Source organism: Ammospiza nelsoni, chromosome 30 (genome assembly GCF_027579445.1).
Source record: "Ammospiza nelsoni isolate bAmmNel1 chromosome 30, bAmmNel1.pri, whole genome shotgun sequence".
Lineage (NCBI taxonomy): Eukaryota > Metazoa > Chordata > Aves > Passeriformes > Passerellidae > Ammospiza > Ammospiza nelsoni.
This window is the reverse complement of record NC_080662.1, coordinates 3,358,474-3,378,580: the sequence shown is the minus strand read 5'-3', so window position 1 is coordinate 3,378,580 and position 20,107 is coordinate 3,358,474. Positions and strand designations below refer to the sequence as shown.

Here is a 20,107-nt window from a genome sequence, read left to right as displayed (position 1 = left end):
ATCCATGGTTTTTAAGGAACATTTTTTCTGGCAAAGTGGGATCTTTGATAAGCTCATATTCCCTGCTAGCACCACTCAGAACTACCAATCAACTTCTTACTGCAAAATGGTACTAAAATTACAGGCCTCTTCAAAGTGCAAAAACATGATTCCAAGGAGCTGATCCTGCTCCTTTTAGATCAGTTGGCTTTTTAGGTGTGTTTTAGTAACAGCTTCAGTGATACATACAAGATAACTACAGGCCTGAGCTAAGACTAGTAGTTACATCACCCTCTTCAAATACACCTGCACAGGTTTAATTTTTTGGTCTTCTACTGAAGGACAATAGCTTGTTAACTCAATTAATGTGTAAAAGCACTTTGCCTTAGTAAGAATCTAAAATAGAAGACATTAAAGCTCACTGTTAAAAATAACAGGGAAATCCTATGGATAGCAGTGTTTTTAACATGCTTGCTTTGCAGCTTCCTGCTTTTGTTAAACAAAAATATTTCATAAAAGTCTCTGAGGTTTTTCTTTCACTTATTTAGATCCCCTAGGCAGGTTTATTAGTAAGGTAAAATTAATACTTCTTTTCCTTCAATAACCCTGCAATACTTCACCCAAAAGGAGAAACATTTCTGTGTATAGGCCATGAGAGTCTGAAGGCTTAAAAAGCAAAAATAACCCAACCCTAAATGAAAACTCCTCAAGGCTTTTGGAGTTGTGTATGCTAGCTCCTCCCCTTCCTGGAAAGTGCCTGCTAAAGATGGTGGGGATGAGTGAGGCACCTCTCATCTCAGTTACCTGTGCTCCTGAGCACTGCACCATGCTATCTGATAGGGCTGTGCATCAAGGGCTGAGGTTCCCCCCCAAGGTAACTTTTTCTTCTTATTGTTTTTATTTCTGTTATGTTCCTTTCATTGATCTAAATGTACTCAAAGAGTCAAGAAATATTAATTATCCCCTTTCTAAAGACTGAATAGGATGAGAATTTAATAGCTTTAAAAGGATTCTCTGAGTAAGGATTTATTGGTTTTGGTGTAACTTGATTTTGTCACTGGTACAAAGAACCTGTGTTCTCAACTGCAGAATCTGTTTCTCTGTTGGGTGATGAAACTGGGGCTGGAAAAGACTAAAGCAGCATCCCTTACCCTTAGGCAGGGAGAAGCTCTACTTGGCCTGATCCCTGGAAGGGACTCTGGGCTTCAGAGTGCCTTGTAGTGGGTGTGCTGTAAGTGTTTTCTGGCAATGTAGTTCAGTATTTAATCACTTTCGGTAGAATAAAACCACTTTGTGAGAGCCTTGCGTGTAGTTTGGGATGACTGTTCTCATTTGGTTTCATTGATGTTGTTGTTTTCCTAGTGTTTTAGCTTTCAGAGTTCCAAGTTATGTCCAAATTATCCCGAGTTGGAAGACTTCAAGTGCCAGGTTATCCTGAACCAAACATTTAATTGTAGCTACCTCTTTTTAGGGAGGGTTAAACATATACCTTGTGAACTTCTTATCTTCTCCTATGGCTCCTCTCCTAGTTTTAATAGGATTATTAGCATGCCATATCAGTTCTCTTATTTTTCCGTTGGACTCATCTTTCCACAGTACTACAGCTTGTAAAACAACCCAAAACACAAAAACAAACAAACAAAAAACCCAATAGTAAAATAAACAAAAATAAGAATGAAAATTTTCTATAAACCTCAATTTACCCCTCTTCTCTTAATTTTTAATTCTGAAATACTGGGACACTCCTCTCATCACCAACAAGCTCTCCAAGTTGAAAAATACTTGTTTTCTTCCCTCCAGACAGGTGCTTCCTGACTACCTCTAACAGTTTTTCCCTTCTTTTCCAGGAGCTTTGTTTCCCCTTATCTTTCCCTGTATTTTTGCATTTGTTTTAAAATAAAATTCAGGTGCATGAATCCTCTACAAAATGTGCTTAAATAATCAATTAAAGCAATGTGTTGCAAATTGTAGTTTCAGTAACAGCGTCTTAGCCCTGCTCTAAACAGATCAAATTTGAAACTGGTTTTAAACCTGTCTTGCAAACTACTACTGTAATGAACATATGAATTGTTTTTCCAAGCCTAATTACCTCTTCTGTTTACTTATATCAGGCTAAAGTTAAGAATAAAAGTCATAATAATTTATGGGAAAAAAATGCTGAGGGTTCTTGTAATAGCAGGGCTTTAATCCAATAAACTTTATAGTTTTGGGGTGACACAAACTGCTTGTTACCAGGATTAGTGAGTTTCCATGGCAGAGGTTTTCTCAATGAGGAGTAGTTTGGAGCACTCAATTGCAGAACCATTGGCTGGTTGTTAGACTGGGTTTTCTTGGAACTGGGTCACTAAAAAATTCCTGGCAGCTGTAAAGTGAACTGCAAGATATGTATTATCCTCTTCCACTTTTTATCATTGATGAGACTTAAACTAAACTACCTAGTGACTGATCAGATGATATTTTATGCCCAGGGGATGGATGTAGATGGTCCCCTCCATCCCAGAGCATTCCATGATTTCCCCCAACAGCACAGATGCTCAGTTATGTAAGAAACTTTAATTTCAACATTTCCCTTTCCAAAAATAAAGCCCAGTGACTTTGGAAGTGCCCCAGTGATACAGAGCACAAGAAATATCTTTATAGTGTTTAGGTTTAGGACACAGTGTGGCAGGAACTGGAAATGCTTAAACCTTTATTTTCATTTGGCTTTTAGCTGAAAAATTGTGGCCACTGGCAGTTGAGAGTTTGCAGATGGAACCTGGTTAAGGTGAAATCGGGCTGAGCAAAGCCAGAAAAAGCAAATGGAATTGTGTGTGCCCACAGAAGAGGCCCTGGACTGGCAGCTGGCACCAAGACCAGCAGTAGGGACCCAGCTGCCTGAGCCAGCTTGGTGTAAGAGGTGAAGAGAGTGGATGGGTTGGGACTTGTCCCACAGGTAATTTTCCTTGAGACTCATTGCAGAAGCAGGGTCTGCCTGACCTTTTGTTCAGCTTTCCGGCAGCAGCACCAAGATGTGACTCAGTGCTGGTTTGGTAATAGCTGTTTATGTGAAATTAAGAGTGGGAAATGGGGGGTGAACATTAGCAAATATTTTCTAGGAGTTAAGGCTGTTATTCTCTGAAATGTTCTGCAAAAACACAATGGAAACCTCTCAGTGAGACACTTGAAGCTGAACAGAATAAAGTACAGAAAGCAGGGAATTACATTGCTCTGATGTTAACGTGCTCATGGCCTCAGATGGCTCTGCTATTACTAAATTCCAGTGATAATTCTGGTGATAATTGTTCCCTTTATTTCTAAACTGAATTGTTGTAATTCATTATAGTCTTATCTAATAGGTCAAATTACTGGAAAACTAAAGCAGATGCAAAATGAGTTGCTGATAGTGCTCTTCTTTGGAGCCTCAGTTGTTTGATCAGTCATTTTACATTATTATATGTTTTTATTGGTTGCTGGTCACATTATATTTTGATTTTTAGGTTATTTTAACTTCCACAGTTCCTGGTCTAGGCTGCTGTGAACTGACCATTCTTTATGTAGTTTTCTGACAAATATCACAGCAAACAGATCCAGAAATGCTGTTTTGTGAGTCCTTGTTCCTGTAAGTCCCTCCCACTTCCCAGAGGTGTTCTTCAGTCTCAGCTGAAGGAGTTTGTGTGTAGAGTAAGAATTAGTCATTAAAGGTACACAAATGCTCATTAAAGCTCTGTGCTGTTGGTGGCTGTGTATAAATTTAACATCATACAGTTACAATCCCCCCAGAGCACCTCAACCAATGCTCAAGCTCCAGAGAAATCTGAGTATGTGCTGACAAACTTTGAATCAGGGCTATGGAACACAATCTGCCTAATTTGCACCAACCATTCATAGTGTGAGAGCTCTGAAATACCAAGCAAGTGAACACCCAGGCAAAGGTTGTGGTTTCCAAGATGTCTTGCTAATTGCTCTGGCTGTGATTTAATGTTATTTATTTATTACACTCCATTATTTTCTCTAGCTCAGTTAGCTCACAACAAAACCCTGAAATATTGGAGTTCAAATCCATCGTCCTAGCACCATGATATTAAATCTTTTCTAAGAGAAATTTTATTTTAATTATAATCTTTGTACTAAGGCTTCATTAGTTTCTATTACAGAGCTAATTGCAGGTCTCTTTTCCTTATTTAAATTTTTTTAGCAACAGAAGTTCTTAAACCAATGCTTATTCTACTATGAGGATAAATTCTGCAGTAATTATACAGAAGGCAATGGATGAATTGGACTAGATTTACAAATTTTCCTGCTAAACAGTTGCAGGACAATTCTGCTTAGGTTGAAAAGAGTATGTTTAAAGAATTAATTTAATTTATTATTTAAATTCAGAATTTAAGGAATTCTGAAAAGAGAGGAACGCCAGCTTTCATGCAGGATTTGGTATCAAGTAAACATAGCCACAAATTTGTAGAATTGAATTTTCTCTTGAGCTCAGGGAAATGTGGACTGGGATGTTTGGGATGAGGGAGTTTGTCTTTGTTGTGATTTTTTCCAAACATGCAGTGCTTTTGTTTTTAGGTTTTTGGGTTGCTCTCAAAACAATCTAAGCAAAACACTTGGTTTTGGAGATTTCCAAACTTAGGTAAGTTGCAATTCTTTAGAACATCCCATACATGCTGAGTGTTCTTTCAAATGTTATTGTTCTTTCCAAGATTGATTTATTTGCCAGTGCAATTTTTTTTACTGGGGATGCAGAGACAAATTTGAATTCCAAAATAACTTGTAATTTGGGCCAGTTGTGGGTTTCTGGTGGAGGTCTGTCTATTTGTGTTCATCAGTGGCATTCAGTTCCCACAGCTCTATTTCATGCTAGACTTGACAAGCAATTCAAAGATTTTTTTCATTTATAAAAGCATCCTCTTAGGTGTTTAGACCTGGAAATGCAGAAATCAGTGTATGGGATGGTTTTGGAGGCTTATTCCAAGTCACATTTCAAGTTTGTGGCAGCACTGGGTTTGCAGGATGAGCTTATGAATCTCCAAGTGAAATCTGGATTAGCAAGATCTACCCAGCCCAAGAAGAAAATGTTTGCACAAACATCTTTTAAGGGAAACTGATGACTTTCACAAGATCTTAAATAGATTGTACTGAATTAATTATCCCAGTCCTGTAGTTAACTACACACAAGACTGTAACTGGGACCCAGCAAGCTAAAAAGGAGCCTCCATCCTTCCTGAGCCAGCAGGAGCTGAGCCAAGCTGGCTCGGCTGAAAGCCCTTCTTTGTGGATCTTGCTGGCTCTCAGTGTGAAAGGTGGATGGAGGCTAAAAATGGCTCGGGAGCTTGGCTGGTGTATGCAGGGAATAGCAATGAGAACGGAGTGAAATCAAGAGACTGAGCCCTGGACATTGTGGAAAGCATCCAAGGGGGTGGCTGCTGCACAAGCAAACAGGTTATGTGTGGCTGCTGCACGGGGAAATGGCAGAAGGGAGCAAAAGGAATGGAGGGAGGGGAAAAAAAAAAAAAAAAACCAACAAAAAACAAACCACAAAACCAAAGGACAAATGAAAGGGAGATGCTCTAAGAGACACGAAGGGATTATCAGGGTAATGTTCTTCCCCCCGAGGGCGGTGGGGTACTGAACAGGGGCACTGAACAGGTACTCGGGGAGTGGGCACGGCCCCAAGGCCGTTTGCATTTGAGCAAACGCTGCCAGGGATGCACAGGGTGGGATTTTGTGGTGTCTGTGCAGGGCCAGGAGCTGGATCGATGATCCCGGTGGGTCCCTTCCAGTTCTGGATATTTGACTTCATGAAGGGCGAGCCTGCGGGAGAGGGGTCAAGGAAGGAAGCGCTTCCTGCAGGGGAGTCCGGGGGGCAGCGGGTGGCGGACACCGCAGCGCGGAGGGGCTGAGAGCGGGCGATGGCGGGCCGAGGGGCGGCAGCACCTCCGTGACAGCGGGCTGGGGCCGAGCTGAGGAACGGAGCGCCGCCATGAAGGCGGCACATCGATGCCAGGCTGAGAGGCGGCAACCCCTCCATGAGGGCGGGCAAGGGCCGAGCTGAGCGGGGGTCGGTAGCCCCCAGCCCCCCCCCCCCCCCCCCGATGAGCGACAGAGCCTCGCCACGGGGATTGTCGATGCTAGGCTGAGGGGCGGCAGCCCCGCCAAGAGGGCAGGTGGAGCCGGGCTGAGGGCGGCCGATCGATGCCGAGCTGAGCAGCAGCACCCCCGCCATGAGGGCTGACAGGGGCTGGGCAGGAACATGGTGGCGCCGCCCGCCCTCCTGAGGGCGGCTCGCTCCCGCCCCACGCTGACGTCACCCCCAGCTCTGCCGGCGCCATTTTGGACGCTCACCGCCGGGGGGGCCGGAGCGGGGCCGCCCCAGCCCCGCCGCGGCCGCGCCGCTGCCGCCTCCTCCATCCGCCGCCATCGCCGCCCGCCGCCGCCGCCCGCCCCGCGCCGCCCGCCCCGCCCGCGCAGCCCGCTCCGCCCGACCCGCCGCGGCCGCTATCGCCAGCACAACATGGCAGGTAAGGGCAGCCTGCCCCCCCTGCCCCGGCGTGGCTCGGGGGGCTCTCCCCGCTGCCTCTCTGGCTCTCGGCCGCCTCTCCTATTCCGACTCGCTTGCGCCTTGCTGGTTGTGGGGTGGGTTTTTTTATCCTCTCTTGTTGGAATTCGTGCTTTTCTCCCACCCACCCCTCCTTCCCTCCGTTCTCGGTGGGAAAAAAAAAAGCATGGAAGAAGCAAGGTGGAGCGGGATGTGGTGTGTTTTGGAGTTGAAGAGCTTGCAGGCAGGGCGGGTCTGCTGCCTTTTCGTGGAATCATGGAATGATTTGGGTGCGAAGGGACCTTAAAACCTGTCCAGTTCCACACCCTGGCATGGGCAGGGACACCTTCCACTATCCCAGGGTGCTCCAAGCCCCGTCCAGCCTGGCCTTGGGCACTTCCAGGGATCCAGGGGCAGCCACAGCTGCTCTGGGCACCCTGTGCCAGGGCCTGCCCACCCTCATAGAGCAGAATTACTTCGCAATATCCCAGCTCAACCTACTCTTTGATTTTGAGCCCATTCCCCCCCTGTGCTGTCACTACACGCTCTGGTGAAGAGTTTCCCCCTTGGGGCTTTGGGGTTGGTGCTTGTGGTTATTTCTCAGAAGTGCTGCCGTGCACGGAGAGGTTCCAGGTGCAGGCGGTGTCCAGATTGCAGTCGCACCCTTCTGTAGGGAGCAGCCTCTGAGCATCTGCAAATGCCAGTAAAATTTGGCACAGGGCGTAATTAAACAGCACAGGTCTCGCTGTGTTTTCTTTGCCATTCCTTCCACTGCTTGCTCCCCATTTCACATCCCGAAGTTGGTAGGCTTGGGAGTGTTTGTGCAGAACGGATCTCTTCCCTCTTACTTTTCCTTGCAATTCCTTCATTTGGAAATTTATTCATCCCCCTCCTCTGCACATGAATTGTCTTTTCAGTGCTTTGCATGTGGAGGAGCAAAGCATAGGAGGCTTTATGAGGCTTGTGCTTTGCCTTTCCCCCCTACACCATATGCACATGCTCCACCCTCCTCTTGCCGTTTTAGTCGTGGGGGGAAAGAAGTGCCAACTTAGTTCAAGTAAATTGTATGGAAAAGAGGACTTGAGCTGGAAGTAGCAGGAGCAGTGATTCTCTCCAAGCTGTTCCCTTTAAGTGCTGCTGTGGTGCTGGCTGCTAAATGACAAATGAAGTTGAAGAGAAGAGAATGTGTTGTAGGATTTTGGGGGAATGATGGGGGAGGGAAAGCATTTTGCCATCTCCTGCATAACTTGGTTCTGTTGCTTGCCTTCACCTCCTCAGGTTATGCAGCTCGATGTAATCCTTCAGGGAAGAATTTAAAGCAAGTGAAAAATGCAAACTCTATTCCAGGACTTCTTATTCTGAGGCGCTTCGTCTTTTCTGGAAAGATTATTTTCAGGCTTCTGATTTCTTTCTCTTTGAGTTTTTTTGACTCCCTTAACTTGGGAAGAGTCTCCTCCTGTATTCTTTGTTATCTCCAAAGCCCTACCAGAGCTCGGGATTAATGAGTAAATGCCATCTGTTGCTCAGCCGGTTTGAGTTGTGTGGAGGAAAAGTTCCATTTTGACAGTGGCTTTTGGAGGAAAAAAAAAACAGAAAAAAAAAAACAACTGAGGCAAGCCCATTTCTGGCTCTTCCTGTATGTCCTCAGCCCTGCAGTGATTTGCTCAGAATGAAATGCAAAAGAAATGGGTGGTGATTTTTGGTGTGTGTTTTGGTGGCACAGTTCAAATGAATCACTGCCTTCAGCCGAGGCAGTAATGTTCCTGAAGTTTTCTCTCCGATCCGTTTTCTACGGTAGTAGAACTTGCCTTCCTCCCATTGCTTGTTTGCTTTTCTGCTCGGATTTGCTGCTTTTTTCTTAGGCTGCTAATTGCTTTCATTACTTCTGCGAAGAAACTCTAAAATTGTGGTAAAATTCTTTTTCTTTAGCTTTGAGTGCATAGGGTCGGCACAGTGGGTTAGTGAAAGGAGGAGATGAGTTGTGTGCTTGGTTTGTATTGGCTGGGAGATTGAAATTTTCTGAAAAAGCACAGCTCTGAGAGTTTATATTTAAGCTGTTTGTATGTGTTTGGGGGGTTCTGACTGCTCAAAGCTTTGTGTGAAACACAGCCGATAGTGCACTTGAATTTTAAATTCAGAGTTCATGTTGCTCAGTCCAGCGAGCTTTGGTTGAGTGAGGCTTTTACTCTGCTTGTGCTTCCCTGTTTTTGACAAACCCTGCATCGAAGGCTGACAAAAACAATATCCAAAGGAAAAAGGTGGGGAGGGTGGTGTGTGATTGTGCCTCAGCCCTGCTGAGGAAGTGGGCGTGCACAGGCTCTGAAATGTGCAATCTGCAACCATTGTGTGCTTGTGCTGCTGCTCTTGGGGGGGCTCCCTTTATTGAATTGTTTTCATTTTTTTAGGAGCTGGAGGAGGAAATGACATTCAGTGGTGTTTTTCTCAGGTGAAAGGCGCTGTAGATGATGATGTAGCAGAAGGTAAGAATAATATTTTTTACTGTTTTCTGACTTTTTAACCATTTCTTAGGTGGGGAGATGTGGATGTATCCCAGTGCTGCTGAGTGCACGTTGAGCAAAGCAAAGGGACATTTCCTGTGCATTCCCATATCCAGATTCAGGTTTAAACTGTGGTTTGAAAGTATCATTCAACACTCTTGTAAAAAAGTTCAGGCTTCCTAACTTTTTTTTGCTGGAATTGTTTTCTAAGATTGTTAATATTTTTCAGATTTTTTGGCTTTCGATTTGTGTTTTTTCTTAATCTGCAAAATGGGGAATGTGATACTTTAATTCCACAAGGAGGTGTTGCTAGAATTAACATTTGTGCTCTTTGAAGATCTAAGTACTAGATAAAGTAATTACCCCAATCTTTCTAGCTCCTATTAACAAGAGGCAGAAGAAATCTGAATATTTGTGCGTGCCTACTTAATACGTGAGGAGCAGCTCTGGCTTTGAAATAATACTGGAAATTGTCTGAAACTTTTCCAAGCTGGCAGTGACAAGTGTCATGTTACACTAAGATGGCTGCCTCTGAATTTCACTGCAAAAATTGCACTGTTTGATTTTTTTTATTTTTTTTCCCCTTGGATTTGGGATCATTGGAGGAATAGTGCTTTTCTCTGTGCTGGAGAGCAGAATCTCTGCTGTGATTGTCCTCGAGGAAAGATCCCCTGACTTTTGAATTTCTTTGGCCATAGAGTCCTGTTGGCACCAAGCAGCCTTTAAGTTCATGAGTTAAAAGTTGTCTTTTGCAAGCAGTTGGCCTTGTCACATGTAATTCCTGGGTTTTTTTCTTTTTCTTGCATATCTTGAATGCTCTGGCATACAAATGAGATGAATGTTATATTTAGAAAAGCAGTAACTACAGTTTCCACTATTTCTCTGCTTGACATGTGGTTCAGAGTAGCTTCCAAAGGCCAAAAGAAAATAAGGGTATAAACAGAATTGAATTGTTTTTATTTATTAGCTGCAGCATGTGGCAAACTATGCCCCGAGGCTTCTGTTGTTTGCAAGTCGGAATATGTTTTTTGGAAATGAGAAATCTATAACAATTTCAAGTTTAATTTTAAATTAAACAGGAAGTAGATTTTAAAGCTTGAACTCAAAAGTACTGTTAAATGTGGTATAATTTTTCCCCTGACAGATTTAAAATTCTGTAACCTTTGTTTTATTTACATATCAAACAAAATCCTTAATAAGTGCAAGTATTGCAGAAGTTGTGGTTATGGTGAAGTTGTGGTGCTTGCAAATAATTCTTCATTAAGATAGATGTTGATATGCTTCTAGTAGTAATGAACTTATATATAGGTATAGAAAAAAAGCCTTTACAGGGATCTGGAATTCAGAAGTGAGGAAATAGGCAGGAAGGACAGACTGAGCTGTTGTGAAGTGTTGCCCTTAGTGTGTGAGGAAAGGTGCCTTGCCAGCCTTGTGCCTCTGCCAGGCTGGGGGCTGCACTGAGCCCTGCTGGGATCCTGGGGTGGACTTCAGGGAAGCCTTTGAGAGAATTAACTGGCTGCAGTTTCAGCAAGGCAGGCAGCTTGGTTTCCAAAACACTGTAACTATGTCCCATTTTTGGTTTATAGCCTTCTGAATCTGTGACCCAAAGAGTGAAAAGAAATTTTGTGTCATTGTCAGCTATACCTGACTTGGGATGAGTCTTGAGGTCCAAAGTGTGTTGTACTGCGAGGTGCTGTGAAACTGAGCTGCCCAGGGAGAGATCCCAAGTGTTGTTGATGTTGTGCTTGGCTGTAATTCGTGTGTGGAGCTGAAATTCTCCTCTTCCCGTGTGTCTGGCTCCCACAACCCCTACTGGAAGTTGGTGAAAGCAGTTGTTTCTATTGATTTCTGGTTATACATCACAGTGTCTCGCTGTAATTCTGTTGGAAGCATTATGTATAAGGATGGTTGCATTTTTCCATTTCCTAGCAATATTTCTGGCTTTAAGGTTCACCTCATGGTTCACTTCACACAGACATGGAGCCTGGTGTGGTTCTTGCACCAACTGGAGCAGCGGCTTCTGGTCTGTTGGAATGTCCAATGCCAAATTGATGGTGGGTCCAAGTGCAGTCTGAGGACCTTTTTTGTTCCCTGCCTTTCCTTCTGCTTTCTTGGGGCAGGCCTGCAGTGAAAGCTAAAGGAAATCTTCTGTCTCAAGCTGTAATGACTCTGTAACCACTGTGGGCTGCCAGAGAGCAGGTCTGCACTCCAGTCACACCTGTGGTGAGCATGGCACCAGTTTGTGTGCAAGGCTGTGAAGGTCTGATATTTGAACAGCTACAGAGCTCAAAATCTAAATAGCAGTTTGTTGTGGAATGTTGAACTTTCACTGAAAACAAATGTAAAGAATTGGGAGTTTTACTTTCTGTTTTCCTTCTGTTGGTAACTTGGTGTTGCAATATTTACATTGGAAAGCTGTCCTGAACTGAACTAAAGCAGAGATAACCAGGAAAACAAGATCATTTAATTGCATCAATCAATAGGATACAAACCCAGTGGTCTCCCTACGTGTTTTTGTCTATAAAACAGGCCCGTGGAGAACAACATTTTGGACAGTAACATTTTTAATACAGTGACAGTTGTACCAACTTTAAAAAGCCTGTGCAAAATGCTATTCTGTAGCTTCCAGTATGGATCAGGCCAGAGCTGACCTCCAGCCTTCCCATCACATGTATCACCTATAGTTCTTTAGATACTTGCACTAGGCTGGCTAGTTGTTACAAAGTCAATATTTGGTGGCTTTGGTGGCTGAAACATGAACTCTGATACACAGTCGTTAATTTTCTGGCCTTCCACCCACTGTGTGATGGATGGATGTGACATGGAAGGGGAAGGGGAAGAAATTTGTGTCACTAAAGCCTGGGCAAGGATGGTACTGAACTTGCATGTGGGGCCTGCATGGGTTACTGCTGTGGCAAAGTTTTTCTACTGAAAATGTGAATGTGAGGGGCAGAAGTAGCCTCTGTTCCCTTGGCATGTATGGAATTTACCCTTGCTTGTAAGCTGTGGCCTGGCTGTGTCAGATCACAGTTGAGCACAGAAATCAGGTTATAAATTGAAATACCAGTGTCAGCTTCATTATAACTCTGGTCCTTAATTTTAATTGATTCTAGTGATTTATCAGTGTGTTGTAGGAGGACAAAGGTTGTTGTAGTGTGTGCTGCCTCTCTGAAGTAGCTTTCCTCCCTACTTAGTTTTGTATTTTCATAGTTTCATAGCCAGGTCTTCTGGGCTGGAGAATGCGGAGTGCCTGTTTGTGATAAGTTCAGTATCAGGTTATCAAAAGTGTCTGTAATATACAGATTTCTTACTTTTGTGCCATCACAGTTTCCGTACAAGTGAGACTTAATTGTCCAGAAATACTCTGGTGTTTTCTTAGTGGAAGCTTCTTTTATGAGGATAATTATAGAAAAGGATTACAAAGATTTTGTTGGTTATACTCTTTTGCTGTTCTTCAGAATGTGACATAATAGCAACTGCAGTTGGGAATGGCTGAGAGTTCTGAGTTTGAACTGCCTCTGCAAACTACACACTTGCTTAATGGAGTGAGTTTGTACTTCAGAACTCATTCAGTCAATTTAATTGCTCAACAGAAGGAGAAGAGTCAAGCAGCTCTATCAATATTCTTTCAGGTGTAATTCAAAGATATGTAAAGGTCTGATAGTCCAGGTCCAGGGCTGGGAGCCACGAACTTGTGTCCTAAGCTTTAACCCTGAATGATTACTGCTCATCTTGGACAAGTTGTTTAACTGTTTCATGCCTAAAGAAGCATTTGAATATCTGCTGTGGTTGCTATTACTAACTTTATTTATGCTTAATGCTTAACCTTTCTGTGATGCTTTGTTAATTAGCTGTGATTTGCTTCATGTCTTCTCTTAGAGCCAAGCATGGCTGTGTCTGTTTTAGAGTGCAAATGATGATCAGATAAAATTCTGTCCCTGGCTTGTGTGTGGTAGAAGACTGAAACAAAATTGGGCATTTCCCTGGTTCAGGAATGCTTTCTGTGTTTGGTTCTAGGTGTGTTATGTCTGTCAAGTGTAGTTTGATACTTACTTTTGACAGGTTTCAGAATTGCAGAGCAGCAATGGGGACTGATGTCGCTTCAGCAATGGTAGTTTGTCTTGAATGCATGAAAAGTGTTATTTCTGAATAAGGAGACTTGAAGGCAGGAATATGGATGGCTATAAAAAGGTTGTTTACTGCAATCTGCAGGTTTTGGGTTGTTTGGTGGCTTGTTTTTTGGTTTTTGTTTGTTTTTTTTTTTTTTTATTTTGGGATTCTTATGTTTAGTGGTTTTTTGTTTTTCTGGTGGCTTTTTCTATGAGGATCAATGGAATTGGAGAGGAGAAAAAACTCTCAGAGAATAAGAGTGACAGTGAGGTTGCAATAATATTGCTGAGGGAAGATTGGGATATAGTTGTGGGAGGGAAGCTAATTTGGGTTTTAAGAGCTGTGGTTATGTTCTCTATGCTCATGAGGTACCATCATTTACAGGGAGCTAGGCCTAGTAATAGGTTTGTTTTTAAGAGCTAGTTTGAAATATGCTGTGGATGAGAAAAGAAAGAGCCAAGGTTATAGTCCTGTTCTGTATTCCTGAGTGTGCTTCTGTATTTGAGCTCTTCAGCTGTTCAGAGAATGTATCTGGAGAGAGAAATGGGCTACTGTGTTCTAGGAGCTGCTGCTCTGCATGGCTAGAGTGTGCATTTAAAGTGTGCAGTCCCCCAGACAAAGAGCATTTAGCAGGCAGATAAATAAGCAGTAACTGTCCAGCTCCCCAGAAGTAATTCAGTTCTCTCTCTTGCACGGGTTTGGATGCTGGGGCACTCCAGCTTGTCACTCAGGGATTTTTCTGTCCCTGTGAGGCGTTGCTGTTCTTGGAATCTCTGTCCGAAGTTAAAAATGAGTTATTAAAAAGGTTTTTGTGTTGGAAATGCACTGCTGGAGTGTGGTCAGACCCCACAGCACACACAAGTGCAAGCTAGGCTGTCAGCAGCAATCTGGATGGAGAACAGCTCTGCATCAGCTTTGTGAAACCTTTTAGCTTTTCATCTTATGGCTGCTACCTGAATGCTTCTGCTTTGGCTAGTTCTACTGTAGGAATTCAGTTTGTCTTGAATGCATGAAAAGTGTAGTAGCTGTAGAATGTATTTCTGCTGTAGCAGCTGTAGAATGTATTTTTGCAGAGCTAAAATGAAGACTAAATCTCCCAGTGGCTGCAGAGCTGAAGGAAGAGTTAAAGCTGGATGTTCCAGGCTGTGCTGTCCCAATGAAGGGTTAAATAAAGCTGGGTGTTCCAGGCTGTGCTGTCTGGTGCCAATGAAGGGTTGAAGCTGGGGGTGCCAATGAAGGGTTAAAGCTGGGGGTTCAATGAAGGGTTAAAGCTGGGGGTTCAATGAAGGGTTAAAGCTGGGGGTTCAATGAAGGGTTAAAGCTGGGGGTGCCAATGAAGGGTTAAAGCTGGGGGTTCAATGAAGGGTTAAAGCTGGGGTGCCAATGAAGGGTTAAAGCTGGGGTGCCAATGAAGGGTTAAAGCTGGGGGTTCCAGTGAAGGGTTAAAGCTGGGGGTTCAATGAAGGGTTAAAGCTGGGGTGCCAATGAAGGGTTAAAGCTGGGGGTGCCAATGAAGGGTTAAAGCTGGGGGTTCAATGAAGGGTTAAAGCTGGGGGTTCCAGTGAAGGGTTAAAGCTGGGGGTGCCAATGAAGGGTTAAAGCTGGGGGTGCCAATGAAGGGTTAAAGCTGGGGGTTCAATGAAGGGTTAAAGCTGGGGGTGCCAGTGAAGGGTTAAAGCTGGGGGTGCCAATGAAGGGTTAAAGCTGGGGTGCCAATGAAGGGTTAAAGCTGGGGGTGCCAATGAAGGGTTAGAGCTGGGGGTGCCAATGAAGGGTTAAAGCTGGGGTGCCAATGAAGGGTTAAAGCTGGGGGTTCCGGTGTTCCAAGCCGCCCTCTCTGTCCCCCCGCCCCCTCTCTGTTCCCCTCCCTTGCCCGTTCAGGCCGCAGCTGCAGTTTGGTTTGGCCAGTTTGGTTTGGCGGCGTTTCTGTTACAGGCGCTCCTTCCCACTCCCTGGCATGGATGCTCACCTCAGAGGACGGTGAGTTTGTTGGGGAAGCTGATCCATCTGAAAAATTGGTAAAATCTTGGTTTTCACTGGATTCTTTTTCGGCTGAATTGAGCCCTGCTGTGATTGTCAGAGCTCTGCCTGTGCTCATGGCAGTGTGCAGAGTGCTCAAGTGGCTCAGAGGAGCAGGAGGAGCTCTGGAAGAAGATCGGTCTCTCTGTAGGACCTTACAAAGAGCAAGGCAGTGCAGGACCATGATTGATCTCTGAATGCCGTGCTACTATGAAGGGTAAAATCAGCTGCTAAAAAGAACTTTAAACCTGTTTAAAGTTTGCTGTTCAAGCTCCATACTTTGAACATGTGCTATCTGCAGGCCAGCAATAAAAATCACTGTTACAGTATCAGAATTATTTTGTGATGTATTTTTTTATAATACACATGGAGTGGGTTTTCCACTGTGTCCACACAAGCAGTCTGTGGAAATGGGATTTATTCACTGTTGTTTGAGCTCTGTTAGTGAAATGAGCTCGTTAATATCAGTGCAAGTTAAGTTTCTTTGAAGTTGTTGTAGGAAATAATACCAATTAAATGGGAGGTGGGTTATTACTGATTGCTTTATTGTAAAGCACTTTAAAAAAAAGATAATCTGACAAATTATAATCTTTTCTTGTCATGTTTTATCAGTCTTAATATGATTTGAAATATGGATCCCTTTTTTAGGGTTTCATCTTCACCTAAATGGATGTATTGTCTTGCATGAAATGCTGCAGAATTAGTCTGCCATTGTTTTAGCTGCTGTTAAAGTGTGTATGCAATTAAATCTGCTCTGTGTGCCTCGTGGAGCAAAAACATCAATTACTGATGGTACCCAGTTAAGGCTGCAGTTTGTCCTTTCATCTGTGGGAAACACTGTGCTCCCACAATAATTTCATTCTAGAAGATGTTTTAATAACTGCCTTAAGGGTATTTTTCAGACCTTTTCTCCTGTTTTCAATGCTCTGTAGTATATGCAGCACCATAACTGTGTCTGCAGTATTTTTAGTGTGGAGTGAAAAGTTTAGCAGCATAAATGAATGTTCAGCAATCACGTGAAACTGTGGTTTGCACTCAAAGAAGTTATTGAAAGGAGTAAAAAGCCTTGGCTTAGGTTGGTGCTTAGGTTGTGAGTGTGAACAGTTACCCTGTTCCAGTGAAGATGAGAGCAGACAAATGCAGGAAGTATTTATTAATCCAAACCAATTTGGAATAATCTCTTTAACGAAGCAGTGGTAGCTCTTGCAGTCAAAATAACAATGCAGGGATGGTTTCCTAGGCTTTAAACTTGAGTGGAACACGTGTAATTATGGCTTTGTTACATTGAGTCAGCTCAGTTGTGCTCTTGCAACATGCACCAGCTAAATGCTGCTTTTGTAAGGTCAGTGTGTCAGTAAATGGAAATAGATGGGACATTGCCTTCTTCTGTGTCTTTGAAAATGGGGAAAGCATAAAAAAAGTCTTAAAAGGTAAAATATTGATACCTTGTGTGTGCACACTTGTTAATAATTTTATGTAGCAGGATTTCCTTGGTTGAATGTAGTCCTGCTCACTTTCTGGCTTCCCACACAGGCCTGCTGTGGAGCACTGTTCCATGAGTGTGCTCTTGCCTGGCTCTGTAGTGGCTGCAAGGTTTTGGGTTGTTCATTTCCCTTTGAAATTCAGTACCACCATCAGGTTCTGCTGCTGTGCACTGATGTTACTGAAAACAATTATTTGAGGCTTCTGTGTGTGCCTGTAATCCAGTGAGAGAAACACAAGTGGCTGGAAGCTTCTTGCTTTCCTCTCCTAACTTATCAATCTTTTGTTAGGCACGGGAGGAGAAGCTATTCATTTGGTCAGCCATTCTTCACCAAAATGGATTTTCCTCTCAGCCATCCCCAAGTGACAGCACCATGAAGGGAACCAGCATATTTAGGTCATGTGCAGTCCCTGAGGCAGTTCTGTTTGCATCTAATTTTGGAAGAAAATTTTAGGGTCAGGAAAAAAGTGTTTTAAAGAGTTGTATTGTAAGAGAGATTGATTTTTCCCAAATATATAGAAGGTGTTTTGTGTGGAAATGTTCCCTTTTGCATTTTCAATTGAAGTTCTTAAAGTAATGCTCTGGGAATAATGAGAGCTCCAAACATACACAGTTGGCACTCTGGTTTTGAGAACATCAGCAAAGATAATTGCATTAATTCAGGAACAGTTGAGGTAGCTGAGACTTCATATTATAGTTGCTTATTTAAAATATGGTAAATACAGTGTAATTTCTATTATATTCTTGTTTGTTGAATGCCAGTAACTATATTTTCAATGTTTTTTCAATGACTATGAAAAGTATTTCAGTGACCATTCTTTGATCCTTAGAAGCAGTTATTTTAGCTGTCATTTGTGCTGTTGTTAAATGGTCATCTGAGAAGTCATGAGCTGTGTTTGTGTATAGTGCTTATAAATGTAGTCTGAAGGCCTTGCTTTATTTTCAGATAACTTGGGAGTGAATTGGTCCAGTGGACAAGAACTACATACTGAAATAAAGCTTTGGCTTTCATAAAATTGTAATGACTCTCAAAGACACTTGTTTGAGCGTCCTTGGGCTATTTTCCAGTGGAATTGCCTAACAAGCCCCGACTTCTCTGGTTCTGCTTTTGGTGCATTGAGTAGGGAATAATATATAGAAATATTGAAGATAATAAAGAAAAACTTGGATTATTTTTTAATAAATACCCAGTTTGGCTTGTTTTGAAGTGTGACCTTGGTGTGGGAAGAGGAATTAGAATTCAGATTCCACCCCAGCCTGCCTGTAGGTTTGTTGTCACTTCAGGTATGAGAGAAATGGTCCTTCCTGGTGCCTCTGCCTGTCAGTGCCTTCAGCTGAGCCAGGGGATCCCTGAGCTCCAGGGTGGGCACTTGGGGAAACCAACCCAAATGAAAATTACATCTCTTGGATTCCTTTTGGATTCATTTTATTCCACATCAGCTTCTCTGGACTTAATTTGTCCAGCTTTTAGCAGATGGTGGTGGCGGGATGGGTGGAGTTCTACAGGAATGGGATGAGAGGTGCAAGGACGGATTGCTTCTCGTGGAGAGCTGGTCATGGTTCTAAGGCAGCATGGGGATCTGTGGATTTGGGAACAATTCAGCCTCCTCAGCCTTTTCACGTTCACAGTTGATCCCTGCTTGTTCATGTCTGCCTTTCACATGAAAATTCAGCTTTCAGTGCGCTGAGATTTGTATCTGAGGACATTTCTTCTCAAAGATCAATATGAACAAACAGCAGTTGAGGTTGAAGCCTACAGTGTTCATTCTATAGCCCAGCAGTGAGAAATGGCACTGTTTATAGAGGTAATAGTCAAACATTCATAGGCTGTTTTACTGGAATGTGGAACTGGCAGGAATGGCTTTTTGCCCAAAGTTTAAAACTTTCTGCATAATCCTTTCTGCCTTTTTTCAGTCAGTTCTCCTCAAAGCTTTGTGTCATTGTTTTGGTTTAGTTTTATTTGTTTGTTTAAGCTAAATCCTACACTCCTTTCTTTTGTGTGTGTGCATGTTAAAGAAGCATCTAGAGTCTTTCATTTGATTCCAGATCCTTCTGGAAGTGGTGACCTGCTCTGGAAAGCAGCAGGAGCTGAGAGCAGGGCTGTGTTCCTGCAGCAGGACACGTGCTGTGCTGAACCCAGCTCGTTTGTGTCTCCCAGTAATGAGGTGCCTCAGAGGAAAGGGCAGGAGGAAGACAAAGAGCGTTTGAAACAAAACAAAATCCTTGGATATTCTGCACATGAGGTTCTTGGCTCCCTGCAGCTTGGGGATGCTTTTGCTTGCTGTGACCTGAGGAAGCTCATCCCAAGCCTGGCAGTACCAAACATCTGCCTGTTTAGAATATTAATATAATAGAATATTCTGCCTGTTTCTGGAGGATGTCCATCATCCTGCTGGCTCTGAATTGGCATCACCGCTGTGCAGCCAGGTCAGGGTGCAGCGCTGCTGCCAGGTGTTTCTGCACTCTGCTTAGCAGCATGTCTGTGTTAGAAAATGCCTGGGAGAGTTGGATCCTGCATTTCCTTCCTGCTGCTTGCTCACTGGCCTTTTGCAGGAGTTGTCAAGATAAGCTTTTCTCTATGCCCATAGACTTTTTTATGTATACACTTGTAAGATTTTCATGTTTTTCTTCTCTCTGATTTATGACTGGCCGGAGATGGCTCAGGGATGCCACTTGCTCGGTTTCTCGGCTGTTTTGGCTTGTAAGTTTTCTGTGAGCTGTTTAGGCTGTTTAGGTGTTCTGGAAAGGCCCAGGGATGGCCTTGAAGAGCCCGGTGCTTCAAAGGACGAGGAGAGACTTCTGATCTTGTCTCGGTCTTGGTGTTTATTAATTGTTTATCTAAAAGATTTTCTTTCAGCCCGACAGAGGTCTGCACAGCAAGTCAACCATGGGCACACTGAGAGCCCCCGGGGCGGTCACTTATCTTTATACCCAAAGTTACGTGTACAATATTTATCATTTTTCCCCAATACCTTCTACCCTTATTAACCAGTGCACTTCTAGTAATAACCAATCCCCAAGTGCCACCATCACCACAGAAGATGGAGGCCAAGAAGAAGAAGAAGAAGGACAGGACACGCTCCAATTCCTCCATCTTACTTCTTTAGACCCCCCTGTACTAAAATCCTAAACCCTGTGTTTTACACTTTAACTAACTTATCCCTTCACCATTCACCCAGTGAAACCTTCCCAGTCCTCATACAGGTGTCGTCTCCTGTGCAGGATCAAAGTGCAGCCACCAGACACTTCTGGCAACATTCCAGGACTCCCGAGCCCCCCAAGGGTGTTCTCGGCCACTCTGCACCTCCATCCTGAGGTGCTGAGATCCCACATACACTGAAATTCTTTTTCCGTGGTTTTATGTTGTATTCAGCTGGAAGCTGTTTGGCATCTTCCAGTTCATGTTTATTCTAACCAGGGTCTTTGGTCTGAGGTCCCTTTTCTTACAGAACTCTTATTACTCTTTTGCTTTTTGCCAACTTCAGTTTCAATTTCAGTGTC

General features: G+C 43.5%; 1 protein-coding gene across 3 annotated transcripts in view; it reads left to right on the top strand.

Moving 5' to 3' along the window:
* Positions 1-790: 790 nt before the first annotated feature.
* PPP2R2A (protein phosphatase 2 regulatory subunit Balpha) overlaps positions 791-20,107 on the top strand; it is a 44,195-nt gene continuing 24,878 nt past the window's right edge. Inside the window, exons 1-3 of one of the 3 annotated variants that reach the window (XM_059490769.1) lie at positions 791-853; positions 4,528-4,591; positions 8,902-8,976. In XM_059490769.1, coding sequence (XP_059346752.1) covers positions 806-853; positions 4,528-4,591; positions 8,902-8,976 — 187 coding nt within the window. In that variant the 5' untranslated portion in view covers positions 791-805. Of the gene's footprint in view, positions 854-4,527; positions 4,592-6,375; positions 6,480-8,253; positions 8,291-8,901; positions 8,977-20,107 lie in introns of those variants that run through there. The other 2 variants (XM_059490771.1, XM_059490770.1) reach the window with 2 other exon arrangements.